The following is a 13,803-nucleotide window of genomic DNA, read 5'->3' on the forward strand; positions in this document are numbered from 1 at the left end:
AGGCTGGAACTTTTTTCACTGGACCAGAGGAGGTTGAGGGGTGACCTTATTGAGGTTTATAAAATCATGAAGGGCATAAATAAGGTGAATAGCAAAGGTCTTTTCCCCAGGTCGACAAAGTCAAAAGTCACACAACACCAGGTTACAGTCCAACAGGTTACTTTGAAATCACAAGCTTTCAAAGCACTGCTCCTTTGTCAGGTGAAGTCCCTAGGAGTGGGGGAGTTCCAAACCAGTAGGCATATTTTTAAGGTGAGAGGAGAAAGATTGACAAAGGACATGGGGCAACTTTTTTATTGAACCAGAGAGGCTCACGTGTGGAACAATTTACCATAAGAAGTGGTGGATGCAACAGTTAAAACGTTTAAAAGACATTTGGAAAAATACGTGAAAGATAAGGTTCGGAGGCAAATGGGCCAAAGGCTGGCAAGTGGGACTAGTTTAGTTTGGGATTATGGTCGCCATGGACAAGTTGGACCGAAGGGTCTGTTCCAATACTGTATGACTCTGTAATTGAATTTCCGCTGCTTCTGGTGAAGAGAATTCAAAACACTCACAACAGACTGAAGCTGCTCCATCTCACCCTGTCTTGCCTGGGAGGCGTCTTATTTTGAAACTATACCCTGCAGTTCTTCATAATCTCATGAGTAGAAACATCCATTCAGCAACTTCCCTGTCAATCCCTCCCACAATGTTACATGATTCAATGTGATTACTTCCAATTCTTCTAAACCCAACCCCATAGGCCTAACCTGCTCAACCTTTTCTTTCTCATAAGACAACACCAATATCCCAGGAATCAGTCTCTCGAAGATTCTCTGAACTCTGAATAGAAAATCTACACATTCATTGTACTTCACTTAGGCACTTTCGACTGTTGTCAATGGATTAAATAGTCAGGAAGACTGCACTTCATTTATTCCCATTCATTAATATTGACGTTTGAGTCAGTATTAAGGTAAATAAACTCATTTGTTTACAATAATCCCTCCTCAGACACCTGGAATAACTTCTACAACATACGGGAATAAAGTGGAGCTTAACCAGTGCTTTACACAGACAGCACAAAATGTTTTCCATCCAGCTGAACCATAAATCAACAGTTTCAACAAAAATATTGGAGACAAACTTACAAAAACATCCTTTTGCAACATTTAGCCACCACACAGCAATGTAAAAAGCTGGAGTTCCTTTTGAAAAAAAGAATATTCTCTGGAAATTGAACATGCTGTACAGAATGGTGATATTGCTATTAATGGGCCCAGATTTGTTGAATCGTTACTGTCCACACTTTGAAGTTGCCTCATACAAATTATGCAAATAAAATGGGCACATTTAGAGACAGTCAGCTATGTACATGAAATAGGAGGAGATGTTGGTAAGAGGAGATGAAGTTAGATGGAGAAAGTTCATTTTCTGAATTAACACTAACATAGGCCGCTTGGACAAAATTAACTGTGTTTATGCTGTAAAATCCTTCATAGTTCAGTGAATTGGAATCATGCAAGAAATAAGAAAAACACCTTTTATAAAATTTCTTGTAAATTTGGAATAATTTGAGCAAAAGGATTCTGACTGAACAAGATGTGAATTGTATAATATTAATCTAATTAGTTTGTTCACCTCCTCCATGCTGTGTGAAGCTCCATGACTTGGTAGGAGAACTGTTCAAATTCTTCTGCTTCTGTTGGCCATGACTGGAGAGACAGCTGCTGGAGACCAGCAAGACAGCGAGGAAATCTCTGGATCAAGGTATAATATTCATGTGTGAAGCCATCAATCGCCTGCAAGAAATAAGCGATTTCATGCATTTATAATTGCAATTATCCAAAAGAATTAAAAATTCACTAAGTCATTTAGACTGCAGACATTTATCAGTACAAAATTAATACCATGTACACGGCTGAAATTCTTGAAAGGCACAAACTTATTTATTCCATTATACAAAACTTTACACTAAACCGTAGAAAAGTATACTTGTAAAGGAAAATGTTTGAGAATTGACCAACTTTTATCATGTTTCTCTACTTTCAGTTTACACTGAACACACATGAATTTAACTGAATATTAACATCTCCGAAATCTGTGCGCTGAATGGAAATGCCATTAACTTCAAGCTCCCTTTGAAGTCACACATCATCCACACTTGGCCATCCATCATCATTGCCGAACCAAGGTGAAGGAACCTTCCCCAACTGACAGCACCATGGGTGTAAACGTTCACCCCACAGAATGCAGCAATTTAAGAAAAGCAGCAACAGGCGACAGCCATTTCTCAGACACACCCAAAACCGAAGAATGAATAGCATTTTTGAAAAATATGTTGAGTTAAGCCCATCTTAAAATGATTGATCTGTAAACTAAGTTAATTTGTAGCTAACACACACACACACACACAAGCAGCTCCGGCCATGAAATTCCTCCTCTGAATAAATTTAGCAAAAATTGGCTCAATGTATCATTAAATTGACCTTTCAGTGAAGTTCCAATGTTATATTACTCATTTTGTGTTTCTATTCTCCCTTCAATACTTGAGCTACGTGAAACGTACTGAATACTTTTACTGCCCCAATTCCCAAAATTATGCAAGATTTGCAAATCAAAGGAGACAGCTGAAGAGACTGTAGAGGCATTGGTGACCATCTTTCAGGAATAACAGGAGTCAGGGAGGGTCCCAGAGAACTGGAAATAGCTACAGTAACACCTCTGCTGAAGAAGGGAGGGAGGCAGAAGACTATAGGCCAGTTCGCCTGACCTCGGTCTTTGGTAAGGTTTGAGAGTCCGTTATTAGGGATGAGATTGTGGAGTATTTGGAAGTGCAGGGTAAAATAGGGATGAGGAGAAAGTGAGGTCTGCAGATGCTGGAGATCAGAGCTGGAAATATGTTGCTGGAAAAGCGCAGCAGGTCAGGCAGCATCCAGGGAACAGGAGAATCGACGTTTCGGGCATAAGCCCTTCTTCCTGAAGAAGGGCTTATGCCCGAAACGTCGATTCTCCTGTTCCCTGGATGCTGCCTGACCTGCTGCGCTTTTCCAGCAACACATTTCCAGCTAAAATAGGGATGAGTCAGCACGGCTTCATCAAGGGGAGGTCATGCCTGGCACATCTGTTAGAATTCTTTGAAGAGATAACTAGCAAGTTAGACAAAGGAGAACCAGTGAATATATTTATTTGGATTTTCAGAAGACCTTTGAAAAGGTGCCACACAAGTTGTTGGTAAATAAAAGTCCATGGAGTTAAGGGCAAATTACCATAGATTAGAGGATTGGCTGATTGGCAGAAGGCAGAGAGTGGGGATGGCAGCCAGTGACTAATGGAGTTCTGCAGGATTCAGTGTTGGGACCACAACTATTCAGTTTAAACATTAACAATCTGGATGAAGGAACTGAGGGCATTGTTTCTAAGTTTACAGATGAACAGAATAGGCAGGGACAGGTAGTGTTGGGGAAGTGTGGAGGCTGCAGAATGAGTTAGACAGGTGAGGATAGTCGGCAGACTGAATACAAAATGGGAAATTGAGAGATTATGTACTTTGCTAAGAAGTATAGAGGCATAGACCATTTTCTAGATGGAGAAAGGCTTCAGAAATCTGAGGCACAAAGGGACTGGGGTGGTCCTAGTTCAGGATTCTCTTCAGGTTAATAATGGAGGTTCAGTCGGTAGTTAGGAAAGCAAATATATTATGAGTATTAATTTCAAGAGGACTAGAATAGAACAGCAGGAATGTACTTTTGAGTCTGTAGAAGGCTCTGGTCAGATCACACTTGGAATACGGGAGCAGTTTTAGGCCTTGTACTTAAGGAAGGATGTGCTGGCAGTGAAGGGTTTCCAGAGGAGATTCAAAAGAATGAGCCTGGGGATGAATGGCTTGTCATAGGAGGAGCAATTAAGGATTCTGGGTCTGTACCCGGAGTTCAGAAGGGTGAGGGAGATCTCACTGAAACTTACAGGATGCTGAGAGGCCTAAATAGAGTGGATGTGGACAAGATATTGCAACTAATAGGATAGACTAAGACCTGAGTGCACAGGCTCAGAGTGAACTAATATGAGGAGGAATTTCTCCAGCCAGAGAATGATGAATCTGTGGAACTCATTGCTACAGAAGGCTGTGGAGGACAAGTGTATTTAAGACAGAGATAGATATGTTCTTGCTTAGGAAGGGGATCAACGGTTATGGGAGAAGGCAGCAGAATGAAGTAGAGAAACAGATCTGTTATGATTATATGGTGGAGCAGACTCAAATGGGCCAAATGGCCTAATTCTACTCCTATATTTTACTCCTAGCAAAACAGAATTCCAATTTGTGCCATTGTTGACAAGTAGCTCCAATACCAATGCCCACCATGTTATTGTGGGGAGGATTTATCCAGAGAGATAGAAAAATATCACTACAGCATTGGTCCCATGTCACAGCACTGCTGACACAAGTCAGGTTGCAGGTCAGTAGCAGCAGATGAATAGGGGAAAAGTAAATTGTGAGCCTTCAGAAAAAAAGATTCTATAACAGAACTTCCCACAGTTTTAGTTAACTCAGATGGACAATTACTAAAATAGGTCATGGGCCACCTCACTCATTTCGAGAACGAGCGTACGATAAGAGTGGAACTGGCATCAATTGAATGTACCCATGCAGTATTGCTAGCTGTGGTGCCTGAACTTCCCAGGTTAGATCGGAAAGTGAGAATCAACACTTTCCCACTCCACAATCACTATGTAGAATGCACATGTTGATATTAGCTAGAAATAGGATCTGGCTTGGCAACAATTGGAGTCACTTCCTGTCCCAAAGGCATAACAAAGTAGCAAAGGATTGCTTTCATAACCTAGAGGTCCTTGATCATATAGAGTTCGAGTACTACTGAGAAAATGGAGACACGCTGTTAAAGACGTTTGCCTTGAGCTCATCAGGACAAATGCATGAATATAAATTTCAAATGAAGCAACAACTTATCCTGCATGAGAAAGTGTTACTTGACCAGCAAGGGAATTCTGATTGGCTGGAGAATCACCAAGAATTTAGGAAACCATTTTCCCCATACTTTAATTCAAACAACGATTGGAAAAAAGCCCTGCTGTGGGTGGCACAGTGGTTAGCACTGCTGCCTCACAGCGCCTGAGACCCGGGTTCAATTCCCGCCTCAGGCGACTGACTGTGTGGAGTTTGCACATTCTCCCCGTGTCTGTGTGGGTTTCCTCCGGGTGCTCCGGTTTCCTCCCACAGTCCAAAGATGTGCAGGTCAGGTGAATTGGCCATGCCAAATTGCCCATAGTGTTAGGTAAGGGGTAAATGTAGGGGTATGGGTGGGTTGCGCTTCGGCGGGTCGGTGTGGACATGTTGGGCCGAAGGGCCTGTTTCCACACTGTAATGTAATGTAGATGACAAGTCCTGCATATTTACATATGTAGTTTATGGAAATTTGGTGAACCAAAATATGAACCGGAGTGAAAATATTAAATTGGTCACTAGTGTAATTTTTAGCACACTCAGAATTGTATAGCCAGTGTTGTCCAATCTTTGAATCACACCAAACATTGCACATTTGAGTTCTGAATGCACAGGCTCCTTGAGTATGGTTAAGACTCTTCCTCTTGCTGTTTGATAGGAACTGCTGGTCAATGGAAACTATATACCTGGTATCACACCAGCACTGTAATTCATATACCAGACTGTATGTTTGTGTAGTAGGCAAAGCATCATTTGGCTGGTCAGCAGCTTCCTGTCAGTGGAAAATACCACATGTTGCTATGCCATACTCACAGTTCAAATCAGCTTGCTACAGCTGTTGCTTACATTTTTGAGATAGCTTAGATTGAAATAGGTTGGGCACTTCTCAGGTTTTAAAATGATCTGTTTGTGAGGACGTGCTGTTTGAGGTAGCTACATCTTTTGAAGTTTGATGTTTTTGCATCTGTGCAAGATGAAAAGTATGTCTCTTTTCACAACCATAGTTTAGGTTTAGTCAGGAAAAAGTAAGTTAAACTACTTCCGTCAAAACATGAGAGTTTGGAGAAAATTGTAAGTATTAAAATGGGATATCTTAGATATAGAACAGTACAGGTCAGGAACTGGCCCTTCAGGCCAACATGATGCCATTCTCAACTAGTTCTATCTGCCTGTACACGTACCGTATCCATCTATTCCCTGTCGAAATGCCTCTTGAACATTTCTATCGTACCCACTTCTACCACCTCCCCTAGCAAAGCATTCCAGGCATCTACCATCTTCTGGGTAAAAAAAAAAACTTGCCTCGCTCATCTCCATTAAACTTTTCCTCTCACCTTAAATCTATGCTCTCTTGTATTTGATATTTCCACGTCGAATAAATGATTCTAACTATCTACCCTATTACTGCCTCTCAAATTTATATACTTCTTTCAGGACGCCCCTCAGGTCCTTTACTCTAGTGAACACAATTCAAGTTTGTTCAACCTCTTTTTAAAGCTTATATGCTCCAATTCAGGCAACATCCTGGTAAACCGCTTGTGAATGCTCTCGCAAGCCTCCATATTCTTCCCATAGTGTGACGACCAGAACTGCACACAATACTCCAAAAGTGGTCTAACTTATATTGACATTAAAATACAGGAATCTAAATATAGTCTGTGAATAAAACTCTTAGATATATGCTTTTCCAAAAAAATATTCTATTCTAGAATACACTCAAAAATGTTCAGTAAATCCTTTTAACATTTGCAAATCTGGCATGGGATTTATAAATTTGCACATTTTTAATTAAATCCTATAGGAAGGGAGTAACATATACTGCTCAGGTCAAAGTAATTTTATCAGAATGGCAACAGTAAACTAGGCATTACTTGAGCACCACTCATGATAATAGCAGAAAAATATTCAGCGAGTGACCTTGAATAAAAATTAATTTATCAGGTTCCTGTTGTTAGTTCAAGAATGAATGTTTCAGCCATGCAGGTCAGGATCCCCGATCTGTGAGGAATTAGCTTGCATTTGTATAAAACCTTGCATGACCAACAGACACCTCAAGTGCTTTATGACTAACAAAGTATTTTTCTCGAAATGTAATAGCTGGTGTAACATAGGAAACATGACAGCTGACTTGCACATTGCAACATTACACATGCAGCAAATGTGGCAATGATCAAATAATGTGTTTTGTGATGTTGATCGAGGGATAAATATTGGTCAGATCATCAGCCTGCTCTTCTTCAAAATAGTCCTATGAAATCTTTTTAAATCTACTTGAGCAGCCTCAGTCTAACATCTCTTCCAAAAGACAGCACCTAAAACAATACAGGACGCCCTCTAGTTTGGGATTTGAATCCAGGACTCATAACTCAGATTTGAGAGTGCCATAGCTGACACTAAGAAAAGGATGCTCCAAATTCCCTGGGTCAGGGAAGAGAATAAAACTGGACAGGAGTTTCCACTCTCATTCTATTATCCAAGGGCTTGTTAAGGTAGCAATCATCTGTATGTACCAGGTAAGGACAAGGTCAGGCATCGCTGTCATGCTATTTGGGACCAAGCAGACTTTCAATAGTGATTATCTAAGCTTATAAAAAAGGGACACTTGAGAAATAACTTGGACACAGAAAAGAAACATGTAAATTTGCTTCAAAGGTTAAACCAGGAGCAATAAGAATAGACCACAAATACAACAGTTTTTAGATCAGAAGGTGCTGGAAAAGCACAGCAGGTCAGGCAGCATCCGAGGAGCAGGAAATCGACGTTTCGGCAAAAGCCCTTCATCAGGTATGGAGGTGGGGAGCCTCCAGGGTGGAGTGATAAAAAACAAATTCAACAAATACACAAGTACAACAAATGGGTAGCTATAAAAGAGAAGTGCAACAAGGTTGTATTCTGTCTCCAGATTTTTTTTTAATCTTTACCAAATACAAGATATCTGTCAGTTACCAGAAATTTCTATTGGAGGAGAGATTATTTTGGGTGAAATCACTTGTTTCTACACTGTAGGGATTCTATGAATTGATCACCAAAAGACAACCATATTTCTTTGGACATGTACTTTATGGAGAGAAACTAGAATATCTGATAAAATTGAGGACAGCAGCACAAGACAGACACAAAGGAGAAAATACATCAATAGCTTAAGGATTAGAACAGGTACAAGATTGGAGAAATACCTTCAAGATAATACTTATTATCAAAAACACTGGAAGTTCGGGAAACATAATCACTGACATAATATATGGCACCTGAAGAATACAGGGTGACTGTAAAACTGTATACCAGCAAGCAATGCAATTTGAACTAGGGTGGTGGGGGGGTTGGGGGAGATTAAATTGCTGGAAACAGAGTCACAGAGTCATAGAGATGTACTGCACGGAAAGAGAATCTTCGTTCCAACCCATCCATGCCAACAATATCCCAGCCCAACCTTGTCCCGCCTGCCAGCACCCAGCCCATATCCCTCCAAACCCTTCCTATTCAGATACCCATCCAGATGCCTTTTAAATGTTGCAATTATACCAGCCTCCACCACTTCCTCTGGCAGCTCATTCAGTACACGCACCACTCTGCATGAAAAAGCTGCCCCTCAGGTCTCTTTTATATCTTTCCCCTCTCACCCTAAACTTATGCCCTCTAGTTCTGGACTCCCCCACCCCAGGGAAAATACCTTGACTATTTATCCTATTCATGCCCCTCATGCTTTTATAAACCTCTATAAGGTCACCCCTCAACCTCCGACGCTCCAGGGAAAACAGTCCCAGCCTGTTCAACCTCTCCCTATGGCTCAAATCCTCCAACTCTGGCAACATCCTTGTAAATCTTTTCTGAACCCTTTCAAGTTTCACAACATCTTTCCAATAGGAAGGAGACCAGAATTGCACACAATATTCCAACAGTGGCCTAACTAATGTCCTGTATAGCTGCAACATGACCTCCCAACTTCTGTACGCAATACTCTGACCAATAAAGGAAAACATACCAAACGCCTTCTTCACTATCCTATCTACCTGCAACTCCACTTTCAAGGAGCTATGAACCTGCACTCCAAGGTCTCTTTATTCAGCAACACTCCCGAGGACCTTACCATTAAGTGCATAAGTCTTGCTCAGATTTGTTTTCCCACAGTGCACCACCTCACATTTATCTAAATTAAACTCCATCTGCCACTTCTCAGCCCAGATAAGCTAGGGAACTATCGACCAGTGAGCTTGACGTTGGTGGTGGGCATGTTGTTGGAGGGAATCGTGAGAGACAGGATTTACACGTAGTTGGAAAGGCAAGGACTGATTACGGGCAGTTAACATGGCTTTGTGCATGGGAAATCATGTCTCACAAACATGACTGAGTTTTTTGAAGAAGTAACAAAAAGGATTGATGAGGGCAGAATGGTGGACGCGATCTATGTGGACTTCAGTAAGGCGTTCGACAAGGTTCCCCATGGGAGACTGGTTAGCAAGGTTAGATCTCATGGAATACAGGGAGAACTAGCCATTTTGATACAGAACTGGCTCAAAGGTAGAAGAGGGGGGGTGGTGGAAGGTTGTTTATCAGACTGGAGGCCTGTGACCACAAGGATCGGTGCTGGGTCCACTACTTTTCGTCATTTATATAAATGATTTGGATTGAACATAGGAGGTATATTTAGTAAGTTTGCAGATGACTCCAAAATTGGAGGTGTACTGGATAGCAAAGAGGGTTATCTCAGATTACAATGGGATCTTGATCATAATTCACTGTATATCAGTTATAAAAATGTACAATCACCTGATGAGGGAGCAGTGCTCCAAAAACTAGTACTTCCAAATAAACCTATGGGACTATAACCTGGTGGTGTGATTTTTAACTTTATAAAAATGTATGGATTCCTTTACAAAGAAAATGTACTTGTTTTCTCTTAGTGAATTTATTGCAATTTTTATTTTAATACAAAATACTGTTTGTTTTATTACCTGAATTAACACACCATTTCAAATCTTTCTTTAATTTACTTTCCAGTACATCAGGGGCAGCACAGTGGCTCACTGCTACCTCACAGAGCCTGGGACCTGGGTTCGATTCCCATCTCAGGCAATTGTGCAAATTCCACACAGATAATCCTCCAGGTGCTCCAGTTTCCTCCCACAATCCAAAGATATGCAGGTTAGGTGAATTGGCCATGCTAAATTGCCCATAGTTTTGGTGCATTAATCGGGGTAAACGTAGGGTAAGGGAATGGGTCTGGGTGGGTTGCTCTTCGGAGGGTCAGTGTGCCGAAGTGTCTGTTTCCATTCCGTAGGGAATCTAATCTAATCATGCTGGTTGACCATTTTAGTATTGGAGCACTTTATCTTCTTTATGTTGTATTTGTATCTGCACTGTTCTTGAATAATTCTCCAAGTTGAATTAAAACATTTCTATTTGGCTTTAAATGCTTGTAAATTTATTATAAATCACTCTAACAACATTAATTTCTTTACGTTCCCATATATTAAAAGAACAAAATGACGCAAATTACTATCGCTATTCATAGAGGCTGTTGCCTGTTTTGTCGTTGTAGTAATGACAGAAAAAAACCATTTGCAAATCAAATTTCCTCTGGCCCTTTTGCTCTCACTATGTATGTTTTTGTGCATGCTTTAATTAAAGGATAATGAAAGCATGGAACTTATCTGGTCCCATTGTACAAGCATAATTTAATCTAATGAATAATATTTACGTCTAACTGTTGGTTAGGTAATGCTTGCACGAATTTCTCCTAGCAACATGACTACAGACTCTATATCAAAACAGGTTCCATTATACTGTCAGCAGATTACAAAAAAAATGCAAAACATGCTTTTGCTAATCAATCACAGTCTTGTGTAACAGCACAAAATACTCTTTCCTATGCACAATAACTCCATATTTAAACTGTAATGTAATGTGTAACTGTTTTGTCAATTGACTTGAATCATATGCATTATTTAACATGCTCTGCATAATTCAGTTTAGTCCTTCACAATAAAAACAAGGTGATTTAACTCTCAGTGCTGAATTTCTTCAAAGCACAATTTTCTCTCCACCTTTTGGGTCCACTGCTTTATGTTGTGGATAAAATGGTGGACATAATCGGTTACCTTCATCACTAGGTGTTTTCTTGGTTGGCTAAGGGGTCAGAGGTGAGGGGTGCCCAGCCCATCTCCTTCCAACACACCCCTGACCTGTTCCCCTTAATTCGACCACTAATCCGTCTTTGGGATAACAGAGGCCCTGAACTGCTCAAATAAGGGCAGTTACTCACTGTAGAATTTAACATCCCTGACCTGTAGCCCCAGAATTAATATGGCTCATCCAGAGTTTCTGCTTAGTAGCAAGCCCCAGAATATTATAATAGGGAATTCAACAATGGGAATGCCAATGGCTGTCAAGGTGTGATGGTAAGATTCTCACTTATTGGAGTGAGAGAGAGAGAGAGAGAGAGAGAGAGAGAGAGAGAGAGAGAGAGAGAGAGAGAGAAAGCAGGGCAAGCGCAAGCAGGCGAGTGAGAGTGCGCAACACACAGCGCATAACAGAGAGAGAGAGAGAGAGAGAGAGAGGTAATTAGCTGGATTATATTTGTTCTACCATGTTTACCTTTAAGAAAAAAGACAGGCAGATGCTGGAGATTGAAAAAATAAAACCAGAAATAAAAAATGAGAAGAACTGCAGATGCTGTTAATCAGAAACAAACAAAAAACCAAAGTGCTGCAGAAACTCCAGCAGGTCTAACAGCACCTAGACAGCAAAGCAGAGTCAATGTTTTGAGTCCAGTGACCCTTCCTCTGAACTTCTTCCTGTCAAGTGGAAGCTGAAGATATCATGATACTGTTCCAAAGAACAGCAGGTGAGTTCTTTTTGGAGCTCTCCTATGGCACAGCGGTAATGTCTGAACCAGAAGGCCTGGGTTCAAGTCCTGCCAGCTCTAGAGTTGTGTTAGAAACATCTCTGAACAGGTTGGTTGGAAACACAGGTTATTAAAATAAAATAAACAACATTCCTAATTGGTCCCCTTGCATAACAAGTTACATCCGACAGCTTGGATATCATGTGCTCACAGCCAGTGCCACTCAATTGCCTCATGGTATTAGGAATGTCTGAGAGTGTCGCTACCACCTCTCCCGGAACTTTGGAAATGCCTGCTGCATTTTGTGTTTGCCTCCAAACAGTATTGTCAGAAATGAGGCAGGCAATTTGCTATTTCTGGTAGCTTTCTGCATGCAACGTGATAATGACCAGATAACCTTTAGACATTGTCTTGGCTGAGGACAAATAACTTGAATCTTTCACACTTGCAAAGCTCACAGCATGTCAACATTAGATACGAACCTGCAATTGGGCAGTGTTTACTGGCTAGTCCTGTGTGTGAGAAGAATTACACTGACAGCTAATTTAGAATTGTCAGTCAGGCTTGCAGTGTGGCTGGAAGCTACATACACAAAGGAACCTTAAGTATCTGAGCAACACGGGCAGGGAGTATTTTGTTCAGATAATCGAATGTTCGGATAATTGAGGTTCCTCTGTGTTTATTGCACTGAGCCCTGTCCTTTGCAAACAGAACAAAAATACCATAGCCACACACTGCACCTACTTCAATGCAACAAACTAAGTGCAGCATTTCTCTGGGCAATGCTCTCACCTGTGTCAAACTGCCTGGTTTAAATTCAACCAAAGCTGAGGTGTTAAATGTCAATCATCAATATTTAAGGCAATCTCCACAGTAACATCTCAATCAGAGACACTTTGCCAATCAAATTAGTTCTCACTATATTGAATATAAATGTTTATTTTTCCCTTTAATTTATACTCTTGGGAATGTCAGTATAAGTACAAAATGAAAAGCTTTGACAAAATATCTTTTAAACAGTAATACTCAAATTACTAATGATGTGTATCACACAGCTTTCACCATATACAGTCATTTAGGTCTACAGCACAAAAAAAGGTCTGTCAGCCCATCATGTCTGCGCCAGCCAAAAACAACCACCTCAATATTCTAATCCCATTTTCCAGCTCTTAGCCTTGGCATTGCAAGTCTACATCTACATACTTCGTAAACATTGGGAGGGTGTTTCTTCTACCACCCTTATAGTTAGTGAGTTCCAGAATCCCAGCACCCTCACATCTCTTCTAAATCTTCTGCTCCTTCACTTAAATCTATGCTCCCTGGTCATTTATCCCTCTATCAAGTGAAAGGTTTCTCCTGTGTACTCTACGTCCTTCAATTTTACACATATCATCACTTTTTAGAATTAGAATTAGGTTTTATTGTCAAGTGTACTCAAGTACCAGGGATACAGGAGTACAGTAAAGACTTTACAATGTTATCATTCACAGCACCATCTTCGGTACAAGGTACCTTTAGGTACAAAATCTTAGGTAAAAAGTAGGAAAATAAAGAAATAAGTTAAAAGCTCCACATTGCAGTTCTTCTCGGTATAAAGTAGTAAATAAGAAATGAAGTTGAAAATTTCAAATTCCAGTCCTCCTTTAGCCATGGGCCTGCAGTTGCTGGGCTATCCCTAAGAGGACTCTATCTCTCTCCGATGCTTGGCTCAATCTCTCTACCCCCATGTCTCCATCTCACTGTGGACTACTATCCTCTCTCTCCCATGCTAGGCTCAGCAAAACTTATTAAGTAGGCAAAAGTGAGGACTGCAGATGCTGGAAACCAGAGTTTAGAGCAGAGTGGTGCTGGAAAAGCACAGCAGGTCAGGCAGCATCCGAGGAGCAGGAAAATCGACGTTTCGGGCAAAAAAAAACTTATTGATCAATTCTCCTACGTTCAAGTGTATATCATTTATTGAAATCAGGGGCTCCAATATTGACACCCATGGAATCCCAACACAACTAGACAGTCT

The 13,803-nt window shown here is 40.8% G+C and overlaps 1 protein-coding gene and 1 long non-coding RNA gene across 5 annotated transcripts in view; one reads left to right on the forward strand and one right to left on the reverse strand.

Annotated features, from left to right (window-relative positions):
* The window catches only part of LOC148150634 (uncharacterized), a 43,816-nt gene extending 42,106 nt beyond the window's left edge, over positions 1-1,710 (forward strand). The window contains exon 3 of the long non-coding RNA XR_015754229.1: positions 1,644-1,710. This is a non-coding gene — a long non-coding RNA (uncharacterized LOC148150634). The remainder of the gene's footprint in view (positions 1-1,643) is intronic.
* Positions 1-13,803, reverse strand: part of LOC122548370 (actin-1) — a 114,766-nt gene that overhangs the window by 78,483 nt on the left and 22,480 nt on the right. For all 4 annotated transcript variants that reach the window (XM_043686929.2, XM_043686928.2, XM_043686931.2 and 1 more), the window contains one exon: positions 1,624-1,784. In XM_043686929.2, the coding sequence (XP_043542864.2) occupies positions 1,624-1,784 (161 nt within the window). The remainder of the gene's footprint in view (positions 1-1,623; positions 1,785-13,803) is intronic.

The sequence above is a fragment of the Chiloscyllium plagiosum genome, unplaced genomic scaffold (assembly GCF_037043375.1).
Source record: "Chiloscyllium plagiosum isolate Xiang-an unplaced genomic scaffold, Cpla_swu_hap1 HiC_scaffold_3, whole genome shotgun sequence".
In the NCBI taxonomy this organism is placed as follows: domain Eukaryota; kingdom Metazoa; phylum Chordata; class Chondrichthyes; order Orectolobiformes; family Hemiscylliidae; genus Chiloscyllium; species Chiloscyllium plagiosum.